This window comes from Cottoperca gobio, chromosome 7, assembly GCF_900634415.1.
Source record: "Cottoperca gobio chromosome 7, fCotGob3.1, whole genome shotgun sequence".
In the NCBI taxonomy this organism is placed as follows: Eukaryota; Metazoa; Chordata; class Actinopteri; order Perciformes; family Bovichtidae; genus Cottoperca; species Cottoperca gobio.
In genome coordinates, this window is record NC_041361.1 from 20,811,933 (window position 1) to 20,839,872 (window position 27,940).

Sequence of the window (27,940 nt, forward strand, 5' to 3'; positions counted from 1 at the left end):
GCTCGCCGTTTGGGGGGCACGCTTAAAGCTCCTCTATGGTCAATTTAAACGGACACGTTTTTACAATGTCTGCTTTGGAGGACGTATAGATTCCTTTGTGTTAACTATGAGACTATTGACCGCATTTGGGAGGATACCTGCTCTTCAGGGTGCTGTTGTCAAAACCCAGACAGCTGAGAATCACGTGACATGACGTGTAACCAGCATGGCGGCGCTGAGCTGAAGTAGCGACTCGACTGGACTGACACCGATAGCCTGGCTTTCGTTAGCTTCCCTTGACACCCGCTTACTCGCAGGGCCAGGCCGAGAATGACGGCCTGAGAGAGAAGCGGAAACAAGACCGAGAGATGCAGCAACAACAACACCGGCCACCACAGCAGCAGCAGCAGCAGCAACACTCGAAGGCAGAAAACAGTAAAACCAAGAGCATGTTTCTGTCCAGGGCGCTGGAGAAAATCCTCTCGGATAAGGAGGTGAAGAGGAGCCAGAACAGCCAGCTGCGCAAAGCTTGTCAGGTGGCGCTTGGTGAGTGGGTTTGTTTTGCTTACTGGTTTGCCGACTTGCTGGTTTTTATGAGTGCTTCGCTGAACATTTCGGTCGTGTCTGGCTCGTTTGATAGACTGGGGAGAGCAGTTGGCTAGCGTTAGCGTTAGCATCTGAATGGCCTTCACCGTCTGTTCAGCTGTCCGTTGATGTTTACAGGTGTGCTAATTGTGTGTAGGCATGGCTTTCACATACTATTGTTAATTCTACAATGCTAACACCTTGCCTTCACACCACCGTCATCGCTGTCAACGTCGGCAGGTAAACAAGCTAGCTGTCGTTAGCTAGTTGGGCTAGGTTAGCTAGCTAAACAGACCAATCCCTGTGTTGTACGTAGCACTGTCAGCCAGCCAGACAGACCCGTCCGGCTCTGCAACCACACACACAGCAGGCTACCTAACTCCAGGATACTCTGACGCCCGTGCTTTTCCATTATACACAATCTCGGATAGTGTTACACACCAGGCTCCTCACTTCATTGTCATACATTGCTGCTTATATTTCAGTTTAAGCTGCCACCTCCTTGTCATATTGTTTTGATAAGTGAAACATATATTGTTGGTATCGAGGCATTAAAAGCGTATCCTACTCAGTACTGATCAAATACAATTAGTTGGTATTTGAAGGTGTTATTTTGCACAGTGCCTCTCTCTTGGTCTCAATGCCGGTGATTGAGAAACCAGAAGTTGTGCTTCATTACTAAGGTTTAGTTTACAGTAAGGTGTAGAACCACAGGGTTGACTGCAAGGAAATATCTGTCACTAAGAAGTGGGCAAAAAGGTAGGTGTGTTTGAGTTGTCCCTGTCTGTCAGTGAGACTCTCTCATTATTCATGATCCCAGTAGAACACAACACTCCTTTTTGACTCCTCACACTACCAATGTGGGTTGTTTAGTGTGTCTCCATAGTCATACTGACTGTCTGGTGTTTTGGTAAACTCTTTGCAAGCTTCATGAACATCTCATCTTTCCCAATGCTACTCTGTTCAAACATGGACGTTTATTATGCTGTGGATTGCATTCCATGGCATCTGTTGCCTCCATGATTAAATAGGCGCACTGTGGAAAGAGAGATTAGTTGTTAATGGCTGTTTTTAAGTGAAACACCAAAGCTTAGCCAGGCGACTAAATATAACGTTTTTATTAATACCTTTCTACATTTAGGTTGACCAATTTTAGAGCTGCAACGATAAATCTCCTAATTGATCTACAGAACAATGATCACCAACTGTTTTGATAGTAGAATAATCGTTAAAGTAATTTTTTTTCATGCATAAATGTCAGAAAATGTTGTTTTCAGCCTCAACTATGGAGGTTTGCTGCTTTTCTCTGTTTTATGTCATATTAAAGTAAATACCTTTTGGTCTCGGACTGACGGAACAAAACATTTAAAGACAACCTTGCCTGGGATGTTCAGTTTTCACTATTTTCTGACATTTTATAGACCAAATGATTAATCGGCAGATTAATCAATAATAAAAATAATCATTATTTACAGGCCTATCTTATTTACACACCATGGAGAAAGGAACTGAGCTTGCATTTTATTTCATGAAATATATCATCGGTGTGTGTGACATTTGTGGTGAATATTGTGCAAGTTCATTTCCTCTGTGTAGCCCAGTGAGTTTGAGCGTTGTAGTATTCACTACAACATCATTTGTGAATCGTGTGTGTGTGTGGATCAATGTAGGATGATAAGTATTAAGAAATGGAAATTGATTTTAGGGACAGAAATAGCAGAACAGATGAGAATGCTGATGCAGGGAATGAGACCAAAGATCTCAAGGAGGCTGTTCAGTTGAGCCAAATGTGATTAGCTATAAAACATTGGGGTAGTGTAAGATTAAATCCTGCTCAATATACAATGTTATAAATTAACCAGGAACATCACTTGTCTACTGCAGACATATTTGTGAATGGCCCCCACACTGAAGTTCAGACTTCTTTTAATATTTCTTCTCCTGTGTCTTCCTCCATAGATGAAATCAAGGATGAGCTCGAAAAGCAAAAGTAAGTATTGTTATTTACATACAGTTTTCCCTGAATGAATGACTGCTGAGCAGTTAGTTTGTGCTTTTCCCACCTTGAAGCAAGTAGTCGAGGTGCCATTATGCTTTTCTGAGGGTTAAAGGTAAAGCTTAAATGCTCTGTATAATTCTGCACATATATTATAAATATACTGTAAAATGTTTTACCCAGCACTTTATCAATTCACGTCATCCACTGAAGGTAGCATTAGGTTTATGGGCCTGTTTGCTCTCCTCACCCCTGCAGGGATGGCACAGTGGTCCCACCCAGAGCCAACTACATCGAGGCTGACAAATATGTGCTGCCCTTCGAGTTGGCCTGTCAGTCAAAGTCCCCCCGGATAGTGAGCACCTCTCTGGACTGTCTGCAGGTTAATACACACACGCACACACCGACTCACAAACTGACTTTAATTTATTTTTGTAAGTTATAAAACAGTTTAGTCTTATTTCATTTTTGTAGTTTTATTTTTTTAAATCACTCTGGGAAATGTTGACAAAATAACAAAGACTAATAGAGAAAAGAGAATTACACACCCGCTCTGCGCCTGCCGCTCTGCGCCTGCCGCTCTGCGCCTGCCGCTCTAACCTGTGCGCTGTTTCTGCACGGTAGAAGCTGATTGCATACGGCCACATCACAGGCAATGCCCCGGACAGCAGAACCCCGGGCAAAAGGCTGATCGACCGGCTGATGGAAACCGTCTGCAACTGCTTCCAGGGCCCGCAGACCGACGAGGGAGTCCAGCTGCAGATCATCAAGGTATACCCAGCGCCTCTCTGCACATCTGGCAACCTTCAGATCCTCCAGCTGTCAGGGTTGTTTATGTGAGAGCCAATCAGGCAAGACTGAGACACTTTAGCCTTCCATACTTAACCACAGAAAGCTGTTAAGTGAGGCATTAAGAAAAGTTATATAATATTAAATAAAACTACATGATCCACTTAATCCATGATTTAATACTTGATTGTTATGATCACACAAGAAATGCAACCAATTAATTTAAGACGTCCTTCATTTGTTGCACATTAGTGAATCTAAAGAGCAGAAAAGCTGTATAGATTAATTTATTTCTTCCTTTTCCTGTCTGAAGAGGTTTCACACTCATAAACTTGTAAAAAAAGTGTCCAATATCCATTATTGTTTATTTTTGGATTTGTGATCAAGTTAACATAAGCTTTAGTTTGTAATAGAGCCTAAATAGTGCACACTTTTACCATCTTTCTCAGACCTTTTATCACATGTATTCACATTTCCTGGTCACTTCTCTGGCTTGATAATCTGCCTTGTGTTTGCGCAACAGGTATGATTCATAACTGCCGCTTCCTGTGGTTTCCCTTAGTGAATGAAATGCACATCCTGGTTGTTTGGGAAGGGCAAAGTCGCTGCTGCTGTAAGACGCACACAGCTTTATCTGTTGACGAACGATTAATAGCTGATTATCTGTTTGTCTTACATTCACTACTAAAGAATGTCAGTGCAGTTTCTTTAGACTGACTTAATAATAAATACTGACTGATTTTAGAAAACTTGAACTATATTTTTCTAATCTTTTGTATTTTAATATCTTATTTTAAGTAACTGCATGAGTTGAATGCACAAAACCTGCAGTGTCGGAGTAAGAGAACTATACTTCTGTGGCAGTAAGAAGGAGAAGTTGAGCGGTGATTCAGCAAGTGCAGCAGCTTCAACAAGACACCCTGTCTGATAACTCTTGACTTCCTTTTCTCTCCGTCCAGGCCCTGCTGACGGCGGTGACCTCCCCGCACATAGAGATTCATGAGGGCACGGTGCTCCTCACCGTCAGAACCTGCTACAACATCTACCTGGCCAGCCGCAACCTCATCAACCAGACCACCGCTAAGGCCACGCTCACACAGATGCTCAACGTTATCTTCACACGCATGGAAAACCAAGCTGTTAGTGCATTTACCATTGTTACTCCATCCACACGACTGAGGTCACTGTATCGATCTATCTATCTATCTACTGCTTTCTGCTCTGCACTCTCTTATTAAATGGCCAAAAGGGACTTCAGTACATTTGATTTAAAGTCATAAACAGAATATTTCTGTTTCTGATTTTGGGAATGAGTGAATGATATCTGAACAAAGCGCTGTGTAAAAAGCTTCAGAATATAGATGTGGTGTGTGTGTGTGTGTGTGTGTTAGTGCTACTAAAGGAAAAAAACTAATTTATCAAAATGTATTTTTATTTAAATTCCCCAACATCCAAATTCCCTTGTATAAAACAATTCCTCTACATGGCTCCTCTTCTCCTCCTGCCGCCCCCGCAGGCTCTGGAGGCTCAGGAGCAGGAGAAGGACCGGCTCCGTCTGCCCCAGCAGAACCCATCCCCTGTCCCAGGTAATCTGAGGTCCGGCTCCCCCCGGTCTGACCGGACGCTTACTCCGGAGCCACAGAGCTCCCCGTCCCCGGCAGCCAGTTCTCCAGACCTCACTGCCACCAACACCACCAGCTCCACCCCCCCACCGCCGGCCCCTGACCAGGACGAGGACCAGAACCAGGCGCCAGACGCACCATCAATCAATGGAGAACCTGAGGACGGCAACGCTCCGATGAATGGAGGAGCAGAAGAGATCACGCCATCTAGAGGTATGATGAAACCTACATTCTCCGCTTTCACTTTCAATTGTAAGTTCCAATGCAATTTGTAAACCTTTATTTGTTTTTTATTTCCAAGTGTAACTGGATGGTGCAGCTCCTATAATGTTCATGACTCTTCATAGTCTTTGTTATTTGTTTACATTAGATTCAGTTTTTGAAGATGAAGTTGTGGAGGCCCCTCCTCCAGCGGCTGAGCCAGCTGAGGAAGGAGACAAACCACAGAGCAATCCAAATCCAGCCGAGTCAGCTGTGACTGAAGGAGAGGAGGGACGGCAAACCCCGACACAGATGCACAGTGAAACAGGTCTGAGCTTACTTTCTCTAGAAGTTATCCTCGAGTTCATCTGCTTCTGTTCTGATAAGTGTCGATACACTTGTTGGAGACGGTGCTTTCCTCTCATGGTCATGACGACCTGAAAACCTCCATTCTGACTTCTCCTCCAGGAGGTGAGCACCCGGCCCACCCTGCGGATGAGCAGACAGAAGGGGCTCCCCCCAGAGTGAGAACAGAGGGTCAGCAGATGAATGGCATCATGGAGGACCGCTCTTCTGTTTCCTCCACAGATATGCTGGTGAGTAGTGTTATTGCCATTAGTTATTAATCAGTAGTGTGCTGAGGAAATAACTATTTAACTTTGAAAGTCTTTAGAGAAGTATCAGCCCTGTTGATCGGCAAATAAGATTTTGCGCTGGCTAAATTGAGTTGGTTATTTATGTTTGGACTACAGTACCTAGCATTATGCTGCTACTGAGGCAGATTCAAGTATGACATAAACCGTAAATGTCAAACGCGTATATGGCATTTCTGTGTCCTGCCTTCACCTCAGTGTAGGCAGCTGCTGAACAGGAGCAGACAGAGACAAAGTCTCCGGATCATGCCCATCATGTTGTGTGGTGGAAATTCTGTTCACAAACAAGTTGCTCTTTGAGTGTTTTATTGAAAACAAAAGTCTTTCTGCAGAAAGGATCAGAGCATACGGCACAAAGGTCTGTTGAGCAATGATACCATGTGTAGAGTGTGTTCTCATCTTTAAAGAATAGGGTGAGGGGGAAAGTACAGCTGCAACTAGTTGGGTCTGGAACTGGCTTTGATCACTTTGGCCCTTATCTGCCAGACACAGCTACTTCCTCCTTAACAGGTGACTGCTTTCTCCCACAACGGACGCCTCGGTCAACTTGAGGTCATACCTTCACACAGAACCATTTCCTTAATGAGTACCAACCATGATAACAAACAGAGCACTAAAGCATGCAGTGTTTTTCCATTACAGTTGTTTATCCTCAACTGCTTAAGTTTCAGAGTAAAGTTTTAGGGTGTTTTGATTCTTGTATGTTGCAAACATTTTTAAGCGTACTCTGTCAGATGTACAGGCAGCTCCGCTATCTCCAGACACGGCCAGAAAGCTTCCTTCCTTTGTGTAGAAATATTCTACTTCTTTGAGTTTCAGTTTTCTTCAAACTCAGCATCAACACTGTTTAGTTCCTCTCATCAGTCACACTTGTGCACAGCCAAGGAATCTTGAAGAGCTCAGTTAATATAATGGGAAAGTAGTAAGTAGTGAAATGCATTAGTGCTACCAGAATGTGATGAGTTAAGTAAAAGGAGGCACTTTATACGGGAGCATGTTTACCCTGTTGGTAAGATTCTTGATTCAAAGCTCAGGTCCTCTGGACACGTCTGGAGCTCCCAAAGAGCTCAATCAATATGGAAGTGCCCAAACACAGAAACAGTTTAGTTCAGACTAATCAGAGCTGCGGCTTTCCTTTTTTTCTTTTACGTAGACGTGTTGTTTCCATAAAAAGTACGACTGACTGTCTTCCTCTGTGTCAGGATGCTGAGGCGCTGCAGGGACCCCACGGTGCTGCCCGATTCTCCCACATCCTGCAGAAAGATGCCTTTCTGGTTTTCCGCTCTCTGTGCAAACTCTCCATGAAGCCTCTGGCTGAAGGACCTCCAGATCCAAAGTCAGTGTTTTTTCATCTGACCTGTAAATGCACCATAACTTGTATAAGTGTTCTTAAGTGTTACCTTATCTCCGTCTGCCCCATTCCTATTACATCACACCAGGAAGATATTTGTTCCTGTGAAATGTTTTGATATTTACACCTTTTTTATTACTTTTAATTAATGATTGTTCATATTATTTTACTTGCTCTGGAAAGCTTCTTTAGTTTCTTTAGGTGGCAACCTTTTTGTCATTCCACAGTTTGCCAAAATGAATATAAATGCCTTCAGATTCCGCACAGCGCGCCGTCTCAGTCTCCGTAGGTTAACTTGCCCTTTCCCCTCCGGCTGTGGCCCTGTCATCTCTAGTTACTGTAACATCAGACCCTGAGCCCGTCACTGTGAATAGGCCAGAGTAAACCGAGCCAGGAAGAAAAGCTCACAAAGAAGTGCGTCTGGCCTACATTAAATAAAGCTCTTGATGAAATGCCACTTTACCCAAGTATCTTGTGTTTCCCTCAGCAGTATTTATTAAGGCGCATACTGAGAATGTTGCTGTGTATTCATCTTCAGTGTCGTCTGTTCTCTTTCATATGTACCGTACAATCCCTCTCCTCTGCAGGTCGCATGAGCTGCGCTCTAAGATTGTCTCCCTGCAGCTGCTGCTCTCCGTGCTGCAGGGCGCCGGGCCGGTGTTTCGCACTCACGAGATGTTCGTCAACGCCATCAAACAGTATCTGTGTGTGGCGCTGTCCAAAAATGGCGTCTCCTCTGTGCCCGAGGTCTTTGAGCTCTCGCTGGCTATTTTCCTCACCTTGCTCTCCCACTTCAAGGTCCATCTGAAGATGCAGATTGAGGTACAGACGCAGAGTGACAGTAACAGACTGTCAATTGTGCTCAGATAGTTTGTCTGGCATAGAAATGTACCCGTTGCAGCTTGTTTGATCAAAGAGTCGCACTGACTTTATCTCCTCTCGTCCACCATGCCTCAGGTGTTTTTCCGGGAGATTTTTCTGACCATCCTGGAGACATCGACCAGCTCCTTTGAGCACAAGTGGATGGTCATCCAGACACTGACGCGCATCTGTGCAGGTACAAATCCACTGACACAAACTGAAGAATAAATCCTACAGTCAAACTAAAGCCTTTCAGACATGGAATACATCAAGATCTTAATGTAACTTACGCCGTTTTTTAGACATGACGGGACATTTATGGAGCGAGCCTAATGCTCGTGTGATATTTGGCACCTGGTGTGCGAGAGGAAATGATGAGGAAATGATGAAGAAACAGCGTTGAGCTGACGCTTAATGATTTGACAGAAGAAGAGTTTTCTGTTTTCTCACAGGCTGCATTTAGTTTTCTGAGTTTGCGGGACGATCGCCTCTTCTCTTCTTGCAAATCTAAAAATGTTTTACATCATTTGAATCATTTATTAGATGGACAATTCAGCTGCCTGTTTCAAAATGCACAAACATTGAATACCAAGACGCTGGGACTCACTCATTCATGCATACAGTTTGCATGAATGAAAGTTGTAAATATGAAGAGGTGAGAACTGGTCTGATTGCTGTGGTAGTACCAGGGTTGGATCTTCACATCTTCATCCATCACTACGCAGTAGTTGTAACCATTGCTGGCTCTGATCATACATGTGTTCTCTAGCAGCACGAGTCACATGCAACACCAGGAGCACTGTTGGGAGATGTTGGTCGTCTTTTCTTTTAGTGCAGCTCTGGACCAGCATTTGAGCAGCCATCTTAAAACTCTCTCTGCAGGAAAACCCTGAGCAATTTATAACCCTGTTGTATCTAAAGAAATGTATTCACTCAATTGGTCTCCCCCCCCAAGATGCCCAGTGCGTGGTTGACATCTACGTGAACTATGACTGTGACTTGAATGCAGCAAACATCTTTGAGCGTCTCGTCAACGACCTGTCTAAGATTGCTCAGGGCCGGAGTGGGCAGGAGCTTGGGATGACTCCTCTGCAGGTACACAGTGTCCCTCTGTTCATATTGTAGCATCTCTTTCTGGTCAGGGGCAGACATTAACTCCTTAATGTTTCATATTTATATTTTACATCCTAGTTATTAGGTTGTTCACTAAACATATCTCTAAAAGGATAAGCATGCGGGCATCAAGCCTGAGGCAGGGGCCTTCTGGCCTTAGCTTCTCACACATGTGAGTGTGTTTGTGTGTGTGTGACTGTGTAAAAGAACTCGGGCGTTTCTGTAATATCCACAGGAGCTGAGCCTACGTAAAAAGGGTTTGGAGTGTCTGGTGTCCATCCTCAAATGTATGGTGGAGTGGAGCAAAGACATGTATGTCAACCCAAACCTTCAAGCTAATCTTGGTAAGTGTGTCGTGTACAGTGAATATGTGAGCAATGCACAGGAGAGAAGTCTAGACATATAATTATTGTGTGCGTGTTCTGTGTTTGCAGGCCAGGAGCATCCATCTGATGGTGAGAGCGGAGAGCTGAAGCTCCCAGATCCGCTGGCGGGACGTCGAGACAGCATCAGTTCGCTGGACTCCACCGTCTCCTCCAGCGTGGCACTTTCCCAAGCGGACCACCCGGAGCAGTACGAGGTCATCAAACAGCAAAAGGACATCATCGAGCACGGCATCGAACTGTGAGCCCTTTACCTCTTTTCTTAGCATTACTGAGGATCAGCCTTTTATCAATGGAACAGTCCAACAGAGGGGAATATCTTCTGTACTTAATACGTTGTGTTCTCGTTTCCTCTGTTCTCTCTCCAGTTTCAACAAGAAGCCCAAGCGAGGTACCCAGTACCTGCAGGATCAGGGCATGCTGGGTTCCACAGCCGAGGAAATCGCCCAGTTCCTGCACCAGGAGGAGAGACTAGACACTGTGAGGGATTCCATAAACGTTCATTCTACAAAGCTGTATTCTCAAGCAACAAAACAGCTTTAACTCACCCCTTTACCTCTGCGTCCACAGACCCAGGTGGGAGAGTACCTGGGCGAGAACATCAAGTTCAACAAAGAAGTGATGTACTGCTACGTGGACCAGCTGGACTTCTTTGGGCGGGACTTTGTCTCGGCACTCAGAGTGTTCCTGGAAGGCTTCAGGCTGCCCGGTGAGGCCCAGAAGATTGACAGGCTGATGGAGAAGTTTGCTGCTCGATACTTGGAGTGCAACCAGGGGTAAGGACCGCCTTAGATTTAGGATATAAGGGCTTGGAGAGACTTTTCATTTAAGTACATTTACTAAAGTACAAATTCGAGGCACTTATACTTTACTTGAGTATTTCCATTCTGTGCTACTTTATACTCGTACATCTCACAGAGAAATATTGAACTTTTTACTCCTACATACAGCTTTAGTTATTTGTCACATTAAAGATTTTGATCCCCTTCTGTCCAGTGGAAACTATGTATCTCCAGGTGTGTTGATTGTGATTGTTTGTGATGAACATAATGAAGACATTCTCCTGCTTCTTAAGCTAAATACACTCTTTAAGAAGCATCTTGCATCAGCTGGACAATGCATCGTCGCAAAGCTGACATTTCTGAGAAACGTATAATGATCTTATAGAATATGACACAACCGTAAACATCTACAGCACTAAAATACAAGATAAACATTAATGCAGCAGTTATATTAATCATATACAATAGGGAACCCTTTACTGCACAATCAATACTTTTTACTTTTAATACTTTAACATTTTTCTGATACGACTAACATTCTGTTACTTATGTAATGTTTTAAATGTTTTTACTTGTAGTGGAGATCACGGCGTCTTATTATTCATTTTTACTTTCAGGATCTGATTAATTCAATCTCTGCAAGAGTTTACGTTTGATTAAAAATAAAACGCGCTGCTAACCGTTGCTCTGATCTTTGTCCTGTTTTGCAGACAGACTCTGTTTGCCAGTGCAGACACTGCCTACGTGCTGGCATACTCCATCATTATGCTCACCACAGACCTGCACAGCCCTCAGGTGAGAACGCTTTTATGTCCCGTCACATCATCACCGTATGTGGACTCTTCTATCGTCCAGGATACACCTGTGTCTCGTCGCTCTGTGGAATATTTATTAGGACTGCATCGAACAATTATTTATTTTAATTATCGATTTAATCTGCTGATGATTTTTTTGAATAAATCAATTAATGGTTTGGTCTATAAAATGTCAGAAAATAGTGAGAAATCTCCATCCCAGCGTCTCACAGTCCAAGGTGATGTCTTTTTAAATGTCGGGTTTTGTGAGTCCGAAACCCAAAGATCTTCACTTTAATAAGATAGAAAATAGAAAAGCAGGAAATCTTTATATTCAAGAGGCTGAAAACATTTGCTGACATTTTAGCATTTTTCTCCCGATCAACTAAGCATTGCAGCTCTAATATTTATTAAGGATTTGCGGCCCTTCTTCCGGCTCTAAAGAGTCACATTGCGTGAGTTGTTATTTAAAGGATCACACCAAGGTTTTACGCAGGCAAAATGGAAGAAAAGCAATAATGTTAAAAACATTGTTTTTTGGTAAATGCAATATGTATTTTTAGCTGTTAAGATCAAAACAAAGGCAAGTGGATGCTTTGGTGGGGGTGTGTTGTTCTGCTACTGAAGAGATGATGACATACGACGCAAGGAAGTCCGGTTTGAGTACACATCCATGAGCTTAAAGGCTTATCAGACACCAAGACACTAAAAAGTACTTTATAACACTCAGACAGGATTTTATAACTCAGGAAAGTTATCATGTATTTATTTCTTGGCACTTCAATCGCAAGGCAAAGTAAACAGAACAAAGTAATCTGCCAGCGCTTGCCTGTATTTGACTGGGCACAGAAGCGCCTTGCCGGGTTCAACATCTTCACCAGAGTCCTCTGAGTTGGCAGCAGCTGCATCTGTCTCAACGTGGACTTCTACAAATATCTGCTGCACCTGATTTATCTTTGCTGACGGAACACCGTCACAGAGGAAATTGCATCTGAAATTTTAAGTCTGTGAAAAGCAAGTGTAAAATATGACACACACACACACACACACACACACACACAGAGCCGGGGGGGAAGAGAGAGACGATGTCACACAATGAAATGTTCGTATCCTGGTAATTGAATCCAGTAATTTGCAGCATGCTCAGTAAATATCCCCCAGTGTATACGGACCAAACCATTCAGCTCCTTTTTTGTGTTTGTTCCTTCAAACGTATGCAATGCTTGAATAGCTCAACAGGAATTGTTTTCCACTGAGTCCCATTCCCGCACTACCCATTTCCTCCGTTTTAATTAATCGCACCAACTGACTTTCTCCATCTTCTTCATTTATGTAGGTAAAGAACAAGATGACGAAGGAGCAGTACATCAAGATGAACCGCGGCATTAACGACAGTAAGGACCTGCCTGAGGAGTATCTATCTTCCATATACGACGAGATCGCCGGCAAGAAGATTGCCATGAAGGAGAGCAAAGAGTTCTCGATCACCCCAAAGTCCACCAAACAGGGTGAGTACTTAATTTCAGTGAGGAATACTCAGTCCCACACACTGGCTGCATGCAAACTGAAAGCCAACATACTGAGGTATCACTGTGGGGTCCTCTAGGCTCAGGATATGGCACTTTTCACTATTTTGCTGAAAAACAAAAACAAAAACATTTCTGTCCTCCAGGTGTCGCCAGTGAGAAGCAGCGGCGTCTGTTGTACAACGTGGAGATGGAGCAGATGGCAAAGACGGCTAAAGCTCTGATGGAGGCTGTCAGCCACGCTCAGGCCCCCTTCTTCAGCGCTACACACCTGGAGCATGTCAGGCCCATGTTCAAGGTAACCCTTTGCACTCTTTTCATTTACTTTACATTAGCAGGTTTATTTAATCAAATGTCATTTTCAGTTAGGATTTGTTGGTCGATTACGTAAACGGGATAATTGATGATCACGCCGTTTCCCAACGATGCTCTCGTTTTGTCTTGTATAATATTTTTGTGTGGTATTTTTATGCATTTGTTTTTCAGTTGAATTTTATATAAAGAAAACCTACAGTTAAAAAGATTTGAAGAAAAGTTTAATTAAATGCATGATGTTTCCAAAGTCAATGAGTAATCATGTTAAATAATCAAGATTGCCACAACTTTACATTCCTGATCAGATATGAACATTACGATCAAACTGTTAAACAGGTGTGTGTGTGTGTGTGTGTGTGTGTGTGTGTGTGTGTGTGTGTGTGTGTGTGTGTGTGTGTGTGTGTGTGTGTGTGTGTGTGTGTGTGTGTGTGTGTGTGTGTGTGTGTGTGTGTGTGTGTGTGTGTGTGTGTGTGTGTGTGTGGGGTAGCTGGCCTGGACCCCGTTGCTGGCAGCGTTCAGCGTGGGACTGCAGGACTGTGACGACCCAGAAGTGGCTTCACTTTGTCTGGAGGGCATTCGATGTGCCATCAGGATCGCCTGCATCTTCAGCATGCAGGTCTGCTGATGTTTAAATTATGTGTATATTTAAAACATTTTTTTACACACAAAAAGACAATACGATGACATGACAATACAACTTACCAAAAAACAAACCATTAATAAAAAAAGATGAGGAATGAATAGGATGAACAGTGTAGAGCATATTCAGCGTTCTGCCGTCCCACTTGGAGCATTTCTTCTGTGTCATGCTGTGTTTTACTTTGTGATGGTTTGTAGAAATTATTTAAGAAATTTCCTTCACAATTTTCTGTTCGTTTTTTTTTTTTTTTCGTTTTTTTTAAGGAAGTTTATATTCAGATTAGTTCTTGATTGAGCTTTAGAAATAAATACTTTTACCTGACAGAATAGTTAGATTAATAGTTTATTTATCTAGGGACAATTTTCCTCCGGAACCCCAACAAAATGTTTAAAGTTAATTTAATATAAATGTTGAGTGGCCTTAGCCAATTGTGGATATTAGACCGTCAAGTTGCAACATCTGGACAATAGAAATACATTTACAGAATGTACATGATGATGGTTGTTCAGTGTTGAACATGTTGACGTTGTTTTTAAGAGCAGTAATCTTGTAGAATATTTTCATTTGAAAGATCTGGAGCAGGAATAAAATATTTCTTTTTGTAAATTGTTCTGAAAAATTGTTTCCAAGATTACAAAATAGGAAATTCATCTTCCCAGTAGGAACAAAGTATATAAGGGAAAACCGTAAGCAATATTCTGATTATTCTGAGTTTCTTCTCGTCTGCTCACGTGATTCTTCAGTAATGTTTTATTTGAACATTGGCTCAGTGTGACTGTAGTAACCTTCCTGTCTGTAGCTGGAGCGAGACGCGTATGTCCAAGCCCTGGCCAGATTCACCCTGCTGACGGCCAGTTCCAGCATCACAGAGATGAAGCAGAAGAACATCGACACCATCAAGACGCTGATCACTGTGGCCCACACTGACGGAAACTACTTGGGCAACTCCTGGCACGAGGTGACTTACAGGATTTATGGGCAGTAGTAGCACAGAGACCAACGTTATTAAATCTCAGAAACAAGTACAGATAACTTAACCAGTGTTCATTTAGGCAGCCTTTTCAGATTTAACTTACTCTTTAAATGAAAACACTTAGTTTTTGTCGACGAAAAGTTATTACATTTTAGTCTTATCGCTAAATGTTTTCTCAGCTTCTTTTTTTATTCAGTCCCGTGTCATATGTCGAGCCAAACTTTTTGCACATAATATTTTTTCTTAATATCTGATGAAAACACAGGTTGAATGATTTTTAAAAGGCAGCTTTGCTCAGAGTTGTCCTGACTGTGCTTGTTAGTGATGAACAAGATGTAATTTGATATCGTCACAGGGAGTGTTTTAAATACGTCTGTGATGTGTCAGCATCCTCTCGTCTCGTCATGGAAAAAAGTTAATTGACGAACATATTTTAGTCATAGTTTTTGTTAAGGACATGAACTCTGCTTTAAACATAAAGCCTACACATGCAAAGAAGTACAGAGAACATCAATACATCATCATAAAGTCTACTTTGCTGCTGAGAGTGTCTGAATACAGTGGTGACAGTGTAGGAAGCTTCATTAAGGACTTTGAAGTCTGAGTGCATTCAGGGCACCTCCTCGGGCAGGTTCTGAGATGCTTGATAATTAGGGCCGGGCCCTGGTCAATTATATTCTCGCCAGCCAAGGAAAATGAGTTTAATTATTTAAGTGCTAATTCATGATTACTGCTAAGGATGTATTTTTCATATAAACTGTTAAAATTGAATAAAACATACAAACTGTAGATGTTACTTGTGGTCTTTGTCTGCGTGTTGTAGATCTTGAGGTGCATCAGTCAGCTGGAACTCGCCCAGTTGATCGGCACCGGGGTAAAGACACGCTACATCTCAGGGGTGGTCCGGGACAAAGAGGCAGGCATCAAGGGCTTACCCTCCGGCACAGAGGAGTTCATGCCCCTGGGCCTGGGTGAGAGACACACACACACACACACACACACACACACAGGTCGCCCCCTAACTCTGTCACCTACTCAATGTGTCTCTAACCTTGTAAATGTTTAATGTGAAAACAACTTTATTAGTGTAAATATTACACAGAACAGCACATTTTGCTTTAATTCCATGTGTGTCTGTTGCCTGACTGTAAGCATTAGCTTGTGTTATTAAATGTGTTTGGTATTGCAGGTAACCTGGTGGGAAGTCAGGACAAGAGACAGATGGCTCACATCCAGGAGTCAGTAGGAGAGACCAGCTCTCAGAGTGTGGTGGTAGCTGTGGACAGGTAAGACAAAATGGATACGTTTACATAATAAATGCATGATCAATACCTGTCCCGTATGATGAATGAAGGTTCCTGTTTCCTCAAAACACTAGGATCTTCACTGGTTCCACCAGATTAGACGGAAATGCAATTGGTGAGTGTGACGGACAGGATCTGTGTTTGTGTGTGTTACAAAGAAAAATAAGTTCTTCATCGTGTGTTGCTGTTTGAATTGTTTCCAGTGGACTTTGTGCGGTGGCTGTGTGCCGTGTCCATGGACGAGCTGGCCTCAGCACATCAGCCGAGGATGTTCAGCTTGCAGAAGATTGTGGAAATCTCCTACTACAACATGAACCGCATCAGGCTGCAGTGGTCTCGAATTTGGCAGGTCATCGGAGACCACTTCAACAAGGTCAGTGAATTAAGGGATTTACAAAAATCAGGTTGTAAAAATGTATCACCTGAAAGTACAAGTATTTTAGTGAGGGGGGGGGAGGGCGCGGCAGGATGACAACTGCTCTGTGCACTTGCATAAGAAGGCTCTTTATTCACGTCTACACAGGCTGTGTGTTGGCAACATATTGTTATTTATTTTTATGCACTTAGGTCGGGCATGTTGTGTCCTAAGATTCTACAAAAAAGTCCCCCCCCCCCACTTCCTGACTGCTGTCTTCCTCTAGGTGGGCTGTAACCCCAATGAGGATGTAGCCATCTTTGCTGTGGACTCACTGAGGCAGCTCTCCATGAAGTTCTTGGAGAAAGGAGAGCTGGCCAACTTCCGCTTCCAGAAAGACTTCCTCAGGCCTTTTGAGCACATCATGAAGAAGAACAGGTAACACTTTGTAATCCGGTCGATGGCAGCATGAGAGCTGTACTTTCCCAGTGCCCAAGTGTCCTAATGTACAGTGTATTTATATAAAAAGCTGCAGGGTCATAGAAGTATCAACGGTGATAAATGGTAGGGCACTAATGGGTTATATATTTGTCAGTGTAATAGATGCAGTGTACATTACAGTGGAGTGTTTGTTAGCTGTTATAATAACTCCTCCCCCCCCCCCCCCCCCCCTTCCCCAGGTCCCCCACTATCAGAGACATGGTGATCAGGTGTGTGACTCAGATGGTAAACTCCCAGGCGGTCAACATCCGTTCGGGCTGGAAGAACATCTTCTCAGTGTTTCACCAGGCAGCCTCCGACCACGATGAGACCATAGTGGAGCTGGCCTTCCAGACCACCGGGCACATTGTCAGTGAGTATGACTGCAGCTCTTTCGTCAGGGCAGCCATTTGGGCTCAGGTGACGTGAAAGAAACCAGTGACGGGTCGTGTTGTGTCAAACTGCTGAGACTCAACAGTGAGATGGATCCTCTGTCCTGCTTAAGCTCTATAAGATAGGAGAATTAATGACGGGAAAGATTTAAGATCTATGGAAGCCCTGAGATGCTATTATTTTCATGGTGATCCATTATCTAAATCTAAATCTAAATAGTTTTCTCTCCTGTGTTTATGATTTGAGAACATGTGAAAAAAGTTTTTTCCAGAAGATTCTTTCCAATCCAGAATAGTCCTATTTAGAACATGGGGTGGTTAAGCACACTTAGAAAGATTATCCTGGCCAAACCTGTTCTTAAGTCATAAACACAGGAGAGAAAATAATTTAGATCAAAAGGATCACCAGGAATGTGTTTCTGCCTCTCAGGGCTTCCGTAAAGATCTCCTTAACCAACCAAATCATCCTTGTTTCCTATTTCCACCCCTCTCACCTCAGTGAACACCTTCCAGCAGCACTTTGCAGCCGCTATTGATTCATTCCAAGATGCAGTGAAGTGCCTCTCCGAGTTTGTGTGCAACGCAGCTTTTCCTGACACCAGCATGGAGGCGATCAGACTCATACGACACTGCGCTAAATACGTCTCAGAAAGGCCACAGGTGGGAACGACTGAGTTGTGACAACGCTGGTTAAATAAAATGGCAAATGTTTGACAAGATAATGACACTTATGTACCATTGTAAGTAGCACTATGTGCTTTCTTCTAACTTATGATGCAATATTCCACTTCATGCGTCCCTGTCCAGGCCCTGAGGGAGTACACCAGTGATGACATGAATGTTGCTCCTGGTGATCGGGTGTGGGTTCGTGGCTGGTTTCCCATCCTGTTTGAGCTCTCTTGCATCATCAACCGCTGCCAGCTGGATGTCCGGACCAGGTAGAACAACAGCTCATTCATTTCACTGTGGGAACTGAGTTACAGTGATGTGTCCCCAGAACCTCTATCCCTCTAAACCCCCAGTGCTCTACCTGCCCCGATTCTGTCGCTACAACAAAATATATCAAAATAAATCGAACAAACAAAAGGATGTAACGCAAACAAAGTGCAATGCATAGAATTGAAGCATGACTGGATAAAATATTATATAAAAATATATATATATATATTTTTTTTTTTAAGTAATGTTTTTGGGCTTTGTATGCCTTTAATGACAGAGAGAGAAGTGCAGATTGTGAAAGGGGGAGAGAGAGAAGGGGAACGACAAACAGCAAATGGCCACGGGTCGGACTCGTACCACAGTGCGCTGTGGCAAGGACTCAGCCTTTATATATGTGTCGCCTGTGCCACTGGGTGAGCTACCGGGACGCCCTATAAAAATATTTATATAATAAAATATATTCTCTGCACGAAAAAAAGGTTTAGGCTGAAGCTTATTGTGCCAAAGCATTACCTAACTCTGTCTTAATACTACTACATCATAAATCAGAAGCAGATAAACAAAAACAGATAATTTCTCAGATTTGGTCAAAACAAAGTAAAGTAAAGAAATATTATCAAGAAACACAATCTTTCTGCCATGTCAGGCATTTCTCAGTTTGGTCTCTTTTTGTACATTTCTTCTTTAAATGTACATATTATGACATTATTTTTATATTTATATATTTCTTGGTGCATATGATTTCCTAAATAAAGGTTTGGTTGGGTCATTATGCCTTATTGACAATTCTTTTGGCTCTTTTCTGCAGTATAAACATGTAGACATTGCTAGTTTTGTAAGTGATTTCCCATTACTTTCACACAGTATGTAATGTATGGAAGTATGAGTGAGTAGTAAAGAATAAATAGTGATTGATTCATGATGTCCTAGTGGTGTTGTTACTGGATGCAGAGCTGTGAAGCAGCACTTCGGGTGTGTAAACTGTTTGTCTTTTTGTTTCTGACAGAGGTCTCACCGTCATGTTTGAGATCATGAAGAGCTACGGCCTCACCTTCGAGAAGCACTGGTGGCACGACCTCTTCAGAATCGTCTTCCGCATCTTTGACAACATGAAGCTCCCTGAGCAGCAGACAGAGGTCACTGGTAGCAGGCCGCCAAGTCCCATGGCTGTTTGTTTTGACAAGCCACTTGTAGTATATCCTCTGTGATTTGGAGAGGCAGAAGACTACTGTGTGAACAAATGGAGAAAAAACATCTGCTAATGTTTGTCTTTTGTTTGCCTTCAGAAAACCGAGTGGATGACGACGACATGTAACCACGCTCTATATGCCATCTGCGACGTGTTCACCCAGTTTTACGAGCCTCTCAGTGAAATCCTGCTGGCTGACATTTTCACACAGCTACAGTGGTGTGTCAGGCAAGGTGTGTGTTCAAATTCCTGTTGACAGAACACTCATCCGTTAACACAAAGAGCAAATAATGCTCATAAGGCAGAGGGGTAACACCCACTCGTCAGATTTTACAATCCAAGCATATACACGCAACAATTGTACCTTCATTTATAGACGTTTATTCTTCACTCTTTTTTTGGGGTGTATGTCTTTTTACTGTAAATTGTATTTTTAATTTTATTACATTTTTCTTGACTAATTTCTTTTTTCTTTTTCTTTTTTATTAATTACTTTTTACTTTGATTTTAATATCACTATTGCTATCTCTTTTATTACATTATTATTTATTTGTTTTTATTTCTATTTTTGTATAAAGATTTTTATTTATTTATTATCAGTTTATTTTTAAGTCTTTTTTACTTAATATTTATTTTCTCTATTACCATCTCACTATCTCTCCGTCTAAAGCTGTATTTGCCTATACAGTCTATGGTATTTACCTCTGTACATTTACTGGAAATGGCATTGAGACTTTCAAATTTGAATAAACAAAACAGCTAGCTTGTAGTTATGGACATCAGTAAGGGACTATACACACATTATTAGGGCAGGGTGGGGGCTTAAACATCAGTTTCACTTTTAAACGACCGCATTATTGAGTTGCTACAATTTGTTTCACCATTAGTAACTAGAAGCGTGTGAATAATTTAAGATGGTGTACTCTTATTAAAAGAGAAAAAGAAATGCATAACTGTCCGCCTATATTGTCTTTAGAAATCTGTGCAGGTGCATTCCAGTATCACAATCCAAACATTCAGCATCTGTAATGATTCTGTTGACACAAGCGTTCAGTCCCCGACACACACCTCATGAACCTCGGGGAACTTATTATTTGTTTTGCATCAGCTGGGCTTTAAAGTCCTCCTCCCCTTCTTCTACAGACAACGAGCAGCTTGCCCGGTCGGGCACAAACTGTCTGGAGAACCTGGTGATTCTGAACGGGGAGAAGTTCAGCCCCGAGGTCTGGAAGATCACATGCTCCTGTATGCTGGAGATCTTCCAAAACACCAGCCCTCACGCGTAAGTCCTGAACCAATGTACTGCCAGCCAATTTAGTTTCAATTGAATCCGTTCCAACATGTTACTCAAAATGAAAGTGTTCATTCAAACACTTATTGAATTATTTGTTACTGTTTTGAAGACAAAACACACAGTTGTCAGTTACTGAAAGAAAGCAGTGCAGCGGGAGGTTAAAGAGTAAATATTAAGGCTAATCTGGTTAAAGACTATTATGTTTCTGTGACAGGATGTTATCACAACACCTGATCTGCCATTCTGTTTGCTTTTCAGTTTGTTGACTTGGCGACCGGCTGGGCAGGAAGAGGAAACTGCAGATGGCAAGCATTTTGTAAGAAAATAAACAAATACACTCGTATGACTTAACAATAATTACAGCAGGATCTACAACAGCTGCTTAGCAGAAGCTTCATCCTTAGTCTGAGACATGATAAATACGTATATCATATATTGCTAACTACTAACCTTCCCAGTGTATCAGAACGTATGTGAACGTCCACAATGTCTGTTTCTGTTCGTCTCCAGGAGGCTGATTTTGACAGCCTGTCCCAGAGCAGCTACGACAGAGCTCTGTCTGAGAGAGGACACAGCCAGATGTCCAGCGACGACACCTGGAAGGGCAAGTCCAATGCTAGTGAGTATACACATGCACACACACTTTTTAAGAGTAAGTCTACACATTCTAACTTGGACAAACTGGAGCACAAATCTTAAGAAATTAAGGTCAATATATAATATTATTGTTACGTTGCACCCACCCCTAAAATCTTTTTTATTTTTCAACACACACACACAACTCTCAACCTGACAGACAATTTGAATAACGGATATGGCAGCAGCACGGAGAAAAACAAAAAGATTGAAACTGTCTCATCACATTTTTGTCGCAGATCGTTATAGAATGCCATTTCATTCAATATCAAATCAATAAATATGCCAATAAAATCCAGAAATGAATAAATGAGGTAATAAATGTAACTCTGAATGTGAAAATACACTGCCCGTCCAAAAAAAAGTTGCACACTCTTAATATTTCGTTGGACCGCCTTTAGCTTTGAGTACGGCACGCATTCACCGTGGCATCGTTTCGATAAGCTTCTGCAATGTCACAACATTTATTTACGTCCAGAGTTGCATTAAATTTCCACCAAGATCTTGTATTGATGAGAGAGAGGCACTTGGCATGATGAGTGCATCACTTCATCCGCCTCTCTTCTTACCATGATGCGTCCATCACTCTGGAACAAGGTGAATCTGGATCATCCGACCACATGACCTTCTTCTATTGCTCAAGAGTCCAATCTTTATGCTCCCTAGCAAATTGAAGCCTTTTTTCCGATTAGCCTCAGTAATCAGTGTTTTTCTTATTGCTGCACAGCTGTTTAGTCCTTTCAGCTCCCTTCGCATTGTGTGTGTGTGGAAATGCTCTTACTTTCACTATTAAACATAACAACGGGAGTTCTACCGTTGATTTCTTACAATATGATTCCACCAAACGTTTACCATCACCATCATTCAACTGTTTTTTCCGACCACATTTCTTCCTCGAAGACGATGGTTCACCACGATCCTTCCAGCTTTTAATAATGCGTTGGACAGTTCTTAACCCGGTTTTAGTAGTTTAATCTCCGTAGATGTTTTCTTTGCTTGATGCAGTCCAATAATTTGACCCTTCTGAAACTGATTCACATCCTTCTGACACGGTTGTTTAAGAAATGAGAAGCTACTCACTGCATTAGCTCAGGTTAAATAACTTGTTGCCAGCAGAAACATATTAATCCATGCAGTAATTATCCAATGGAAGGCTCTTACCCATTTGCTTAGTTAAATCCAGGTGGTGACTTTATTTTTGGACGGGCAGTGTAAAAGTCCCCTGAAATGCATAAAAGTGGTCCTGTGTAAATAAAATGTATTGACACATTTATATATTTACTTTTATATTTATTTCAGGATTTATTTCATAGGCATATTAATATAATTTATATTATTGAATGAAATATAATTCCATAGACAGTCACTGCCATTGTTGCATTTTGTCCCTCTTCAAAGTAAGTTTTACTATATTTCTTTTTTTAATACACATCTCTACACCACGTGGGTTTTTTTTCTGTTCTCCAGGAGTTTCAGATCAGAAGCTGTTTGCAGGGCTGCTCATTAAATGTGTGGTGCAGCTTGAACTAATCCAGACCATAGACAACATCGTCTTTTACCCAGCAACCAGCAAGAAGGAGGACGCTGAGAACATGGCTGCTGCACAGGTAAGTTACAACAGCTACTATTTCTTAATCACCTTTTTATATATTGGGCCACTAAGAAAACCTTAAAAGGAGCTGTGTGCAACTTTAAAGTTGTCTGAAACTGTCCTCCCGTCAGCGAGATGCTCTTGAAGAGTCGGAGGCTGAGGGAGGCGAGGCGGGATCCGAACAGGGCATGTACAGACACATGACCTCTGCACACCTCTTCAAGCTGCTGGACTGTCTGCTGGAGTCGCACACCTTCGCCAAGGACTTCAACTCCAACAACGAGCAGAGGACGGCACTGTGGAGGGCAGGTAAATACAAAGTCCTTCATGATGGCTCAGTTCATAAAATGGTATCTAATTCTCCTGCACTTGTGCTATAGTGACGTGCAGTAGAAGGTTTAAGCAACAAGTCAAAGTTATGAGACCGTCTGTCTGTTGTGAGACTGCCTTACAATATCTGTATCACAAACGTTCAGCAGGATACTGTGCTGTTGCCTGGCTTGAACCTGAAAAGTTTCAGTTGTTTGATTACCTCTCTGCTGAGAGAAAGTATTCAGGCCATTTAGAGGATTATCTGATCGGCCTACGTTTTTAGAATTGCACTATAACACTGAAAATATCTTAAACGTCGATGCCTCTCTTTTGCCCTCAGGCTTTAAAGGGAAATCCAAACCCAACTTGTTGAAGCAGGAGACCAGCAGTCTCGCCTGCAGCCTGAGGATCTTGTTCAGGATGTACTCTGACCTTCAGCTGCAGGACTCATGGCCTGACATCCAGACACGCCTGCTGCTGTGAGTACAACAGACTGCAGTGTTTTGGTCTTTTGGTGGGTTTGTTCACAATAGAGAAAAATATACAATATTACCAGACCTATCCTTTAAAAATGCATAGACAGATATTGCATTGTAAAACAAAACCATAACAAAACATGGTTTGTTATTGCCTGGTCAAATCTTAAATAAATAAGCACCAACTGTGACACAGAAAACTGGAGCAGAATTGTTTTGACACATGGCTCATACCTCATTATATATTTATGAGGTGTGTTGGGGTGTGTATGGCCTGGTACAAATTACCTTGTGTTTTTCACTGGATCGTTGACTCATGTATTACAGCAATAATACGTATGTGTATGTGATTTTAGTTTCAAGATGTGTAGCCTTAGCCTGCTCTCCTATAATAGCAATAATAATACCTAACCACTTCTGCATATTCAGTGTTGGAGATGCATCAGTGTTGTGTTGGTTATAATCCTGTGTGTGTGTGCGCTGGGTGGTCTCTCTTAGGGTGTGTAGTGAAGCGCTGGCCTACTTCATCAGTCTGACCTCAGAGAGCCACAGAGAGGCCTGGAACAGCCTGCTGATGCTGCTGCTCACCAGAACGCTACGGCTGCCTGATGACAAGGCAGGAACACACATACACACATATATACACACAGACACACAGACAGAGAGTTTACTTCCAACTAAACATTAGTAGTTGAATGACGAAGGGCAGCAATGCTTCAGGACTCAAACCTTTATTTGCAAACGTTATGTAGCTCTGGATAATAAATATGTTCCACTGTGATTTAAATCTGAACTAGGATCAGAAATTAAGGACAGGCCTGGGTCAAAAATACCATGGAAAGTTGATATCCTTATCCATTAAAGCAACTACAAGAAACTTTCATTTTGTGCTGATTTTGGCGGCCCCTGTGGACAAAAGCAGTAGTGTTTCCATGAGCCGCAGTGCTTCCTGTTGTAAAGATCTTCATCTGGCTAGCGTGTGAATTTGTTTTGGAAGCAAATAAAAGAAAGACTAAAGTTATTGTGGAATATACTTTTTCTGTTTTAAAAATGGCTGTTTGCTCGATGCATAGCGATGAGGTAATGTATCAATTTGTGGTAATGTAAGATTAATTAATATTATATGACAATGTTGAAACAAAGTCAGATCAGTTTTAGCCACCAAAGTAAATTCATATATTGATGTAAAACCACATCTAACAAGGTATAACGTAAATAAAATGGACATCAGTCTAGGAGGAAAAGTGACGATCCAGGATCAGTTTTGAATTCTTTAAATTCTCCTTCTGTTGACTGAACCACCAAGTTTGTTTTCACCCATTCTCTATCAGTCACTTTTCAGCTTTTTTTAGTTCTTCTGTTAATTATTAATATTTTTTGTCTAAGCTGATCCTGCTCCAGGATCAGCAATAACCACAACAAATAAAGTCAAAAATGTAAATTTCTTAAGAAAAATCTTCTTTTTCTATTTAACAGGCTAACTTATACTCGCTGTGTAAATGTAGACATAGGCTCTTCGGGTCTGTGTGATTTTGCGGGGAATCCTGTGATGGGCATTAAGAATAACGATATAATAATATGCTATCTTTGTCACAGATGGTCTCATTGCTTGTCATAAAGAGGCATCAGTATTACATTGAGACTGTTTCGTAACCAGTTAAATACTCCTCATGGTAACTTTGGAAAGGATCAAAGAGACCCTCTTTAAAATTCCTTTTTTAAATTTCATATTTTTGTGATTCTAAACACTGTTGTGAGCTGTCGCCTATGAATCATGCATGCTCTGTGTAAGTGCATGATTCACTGATGAGTCATGGCAGCCCATGACTCATTTTAGACCAAAGCTACAGCAGTTTTTGGTTAGAAAAGAACCCAGCATGCACCTTGAAACAGTAGGAAATGTTGGCACAATGCAGCCAGCCTTGAGAAGGAAATGCCAAGACCACACTAACAATACTGTTATACTGTTAAAGTGGACTGGCCGGCACCAGCCTCTTGTGCAAGACCTGCTGTGAATTTTGGGAAATGCTGTAAAAACAAATCTTAATTATACAAATTGTGTTTATTTGCCTGAATGCAATTTCGTAATTCAATGACACAGAAATGGTCCCTCGACACAATTTTATGCCCTGCTGTGAACTCTTTGGCCTCCCAGCAGCGGCCACACAACCCAGAGCAGTTCCTCTCAAACTCAAAAATACATAAGTTTCCTCATACATGTCCTTTTAATCTTTGCTAAACAAAGTATTTGCCAAAGGTGTAACCAGTGTATTTGGAAATATTTAAATATTAGAAAATGTTTTAAATATTTCCAAATACACTGGTTACACCTTTGGCAAATACTTTGTTTAGCAAAGATTAAAAGGACAGTTCCCCTCAAACTCAAAAATACATAAGTTTCCTCATACTTGTAGTGCTATTTATAAATCTAGATTGTTTTGGTGTGAGTTGCAGAGTGTATAGATGGCACTCTGCTTGTGGTGCCCAAAAAATACTTTAAAAAGAACTCTACAGCGATGTCTCTTTCCAGAAATCAAGACCTGGTTGCTCAAGATAATCCACAGACTTTGTTGTGACCATTTTCATGTAGGAACTATTTTCTTTCCAACAAACTACACCCACCAACTAGTGAGCCTTCCTTATGCGCAGTGATGCAGGTGTAGTTCAGTAGAAAGAGAATAGTTAATTTATATATTCTCACTTTCTCCTTCTTTTCCAGTTCAAGCCCCATGCTTCCTGCTACTACCCCCACCTGTGTGAAATGATGCAGTTTGACCTAATCCCCGAGCTGCGGGCCGTCCTCAGGCGCTTCTTCCTGCGCATTGGCTCTGTCTTCCACATCGCTGCTCCAGAGGGGGCGCATGCCCGAACTCCCATATCCTAGAATGAGTGGGTGCAGGATTGGGTGGACGGACGGGTGGAGAAATGGAGATGGAGGACATTGTTAGGTTGACACATAAGACTTTCCCTCACTTTTGGACTGGAACAGATTACAGAGGAAGAAGATGACAAAGACTGCAGCTTTTCTGTCTCTGTTCAGGAGTCTGCATTAAAGTGTTCAGCGTGTCTCTACTGCACTCCGCTTGTGGGAAAGTCTTCACCCTGTCCTTCCTCCCTTCTCTCTCTCGGGGATGAACAGCACTGTGACCAGCACTCTCTGCTGACTGTTGTCATTCATCATCCCCCTGACTCATCTCAAACTATAATGACAATAAGAAGAAGAATTGTAAACAAATAATTTATTGATATTGTACCCGATTTTGATTGTTTGTTTTTTCTGTTTTTTCTTTTTTTTTTTTTATACTCAAAAAAAAGGTATATCTACATGCTGAACGATACCATTGAATTTGATGAACCTTACAGTGCGGTTTTGCGAAAAATCTCTTGGCCACCTGTGCCTGTTAGAAAACCATGACGCCATCAAGTGTCGCCCTTATTGTGAGTTTGGTGATCTAATCAAAATATGTGGTAATATCTGAACCCTCATGTATCGATGCTCTTCCCAAAGCATTGTTGGTCACTTTAATGTTTGTGTTCCCTCTCATGTCTGTGTTCTTCGGTAGCGGGCTGTTGACTCTTGAGCTGCAGATGAAAACTATCTACATCTCTTACAACACTATCAAAGATCTAACGCGGCTTCGTTTGAACCGTCCTGGCACCTTCCTTTATTCCATATCAATGAGATTTTACTTTATTTATTTTTGCTCACTTGATTTATGAATTTATTTTTTTTCAGGATGGTTTACAATGGAAGGTTGGTTGAAGACTGGCTACTTTCCTCTGTACCCAGTAAGCCTGACACTGAAGGACTTAACATGGAGTCAGATCTTCCTGGCTTTAGAATTACAGCTGGCTCAGAAAAGCCTCCACTTATCCATCATTTGGCCCTATAAGGTGACTCAGTGGTTTGTTTCCCACACTCTTTTTGCACATCTCTTGCAGACAGTTTGCTCATGTATTAACGCCTTCTGGTGTATCAACTTGCTCTGGACGGTTGGAGCGGCCATCAGTGTCGTGTCACATAACATTCAACAGTAGAGTTCAACTCCAGAAAGGTTCGGGAACGGAGTGAAACCAAAAGTCGCATCTACAGAGAAACTGGAATCTCTGGATCCTTCGTAGTTAATTCCATGCCTTTTTTTTTTTTAAAAGAAGGATGTATGTAATTATTTAAAGTGCATTTAAATATTTTTTGAGAAGCATTCCTTCCCTCGCAACTATGGATGTCTACTTTTCTTCCCTGAAGCTTGGGAATATATATATATATATATAGTAAATGAAAAAAACAGACTAAAGTTTTCAATGTAAGATACATAGAAATGAAAGTGCTATACAGTTCTATACATAATATTGTGATGTAATCTTCCAAACATTTGGTGAAGTAATCAATAAACCTGAATTCTGATCCA

At 41.9% G+C, this 27,940-nt stretch overlaps 1 protein-coding gene across 2 annotated transcripts; it reads left to right on the forward strand.

The window, feature by feature from the left end:
• On the forward strand, window positions 1–27,940 carry arfgef2 (ADP-ribosylation factor guanine nucleotide-exchange factor 2 (brefeldin A-inhibited)). Of its 2 annotated transcripts, none has more exons than XM_029435721.1 (39): window positions 1–525; window positions 2,524–2,554; window positions 2,819–2,942; window positions 3,185–3,331; window positions 4,309–4,488; window positions 4,866–5,223; window positions 5,342–5,500; window positions 5,641–5,768; window positions 7,028–7,161; window positions 7,764–7,998; window positions 8,134–8,233; window positions 8,993–9,132; window positions 9,386–9,494; window positions 9,585–9,774; window positions 9,902–10,013; window positions 10,104–10,309; window positions 11,026–11,110; window positions 12,446–12,617; window positions 12,782–12,933; window positions 13,438–13,566; window positions 14,390–14,548; window positions 15,387–15,534; window positions 15,753–15,849; window positions 15,942–15,982; window positions 16,071–16,240; window positions 16,509–16,660; window positions 16,903–17,075; window positions 17,594–17,754; window positions 17,902–18,032; window positions 19,040–19,169; window positions 19,320–19,455; window positions 20,366–20,504; window positions 20,775–20,832; window positions 21,027–21,135; window positions 22,620–22,759; window positions 22,875–23,052; window positions 23,396–23,534; window positions 24,030–24,147; window positions 26,251–27,940. In XM_029435721.1, the coding sequence occupies exons 1-39, from the start codon at window positions 348–350 to the stop codon at window positions 26,413–26,415; spliced, it is 5,613 nt and encodes a 1,870-aa protein (XP_029291581.1). In that variant the 5' UTR covers window positions 1–347; the 3' UTR covers window positions 26,416–27,940. The 2 variants fall into 2 exon arrangements, with proteins under 2 accessions (XP_029291581.1, XP_029291582.1); XM_029435722.1 differs by having other exon boundaries at window positions 2–525; window positions 4,866–5,184.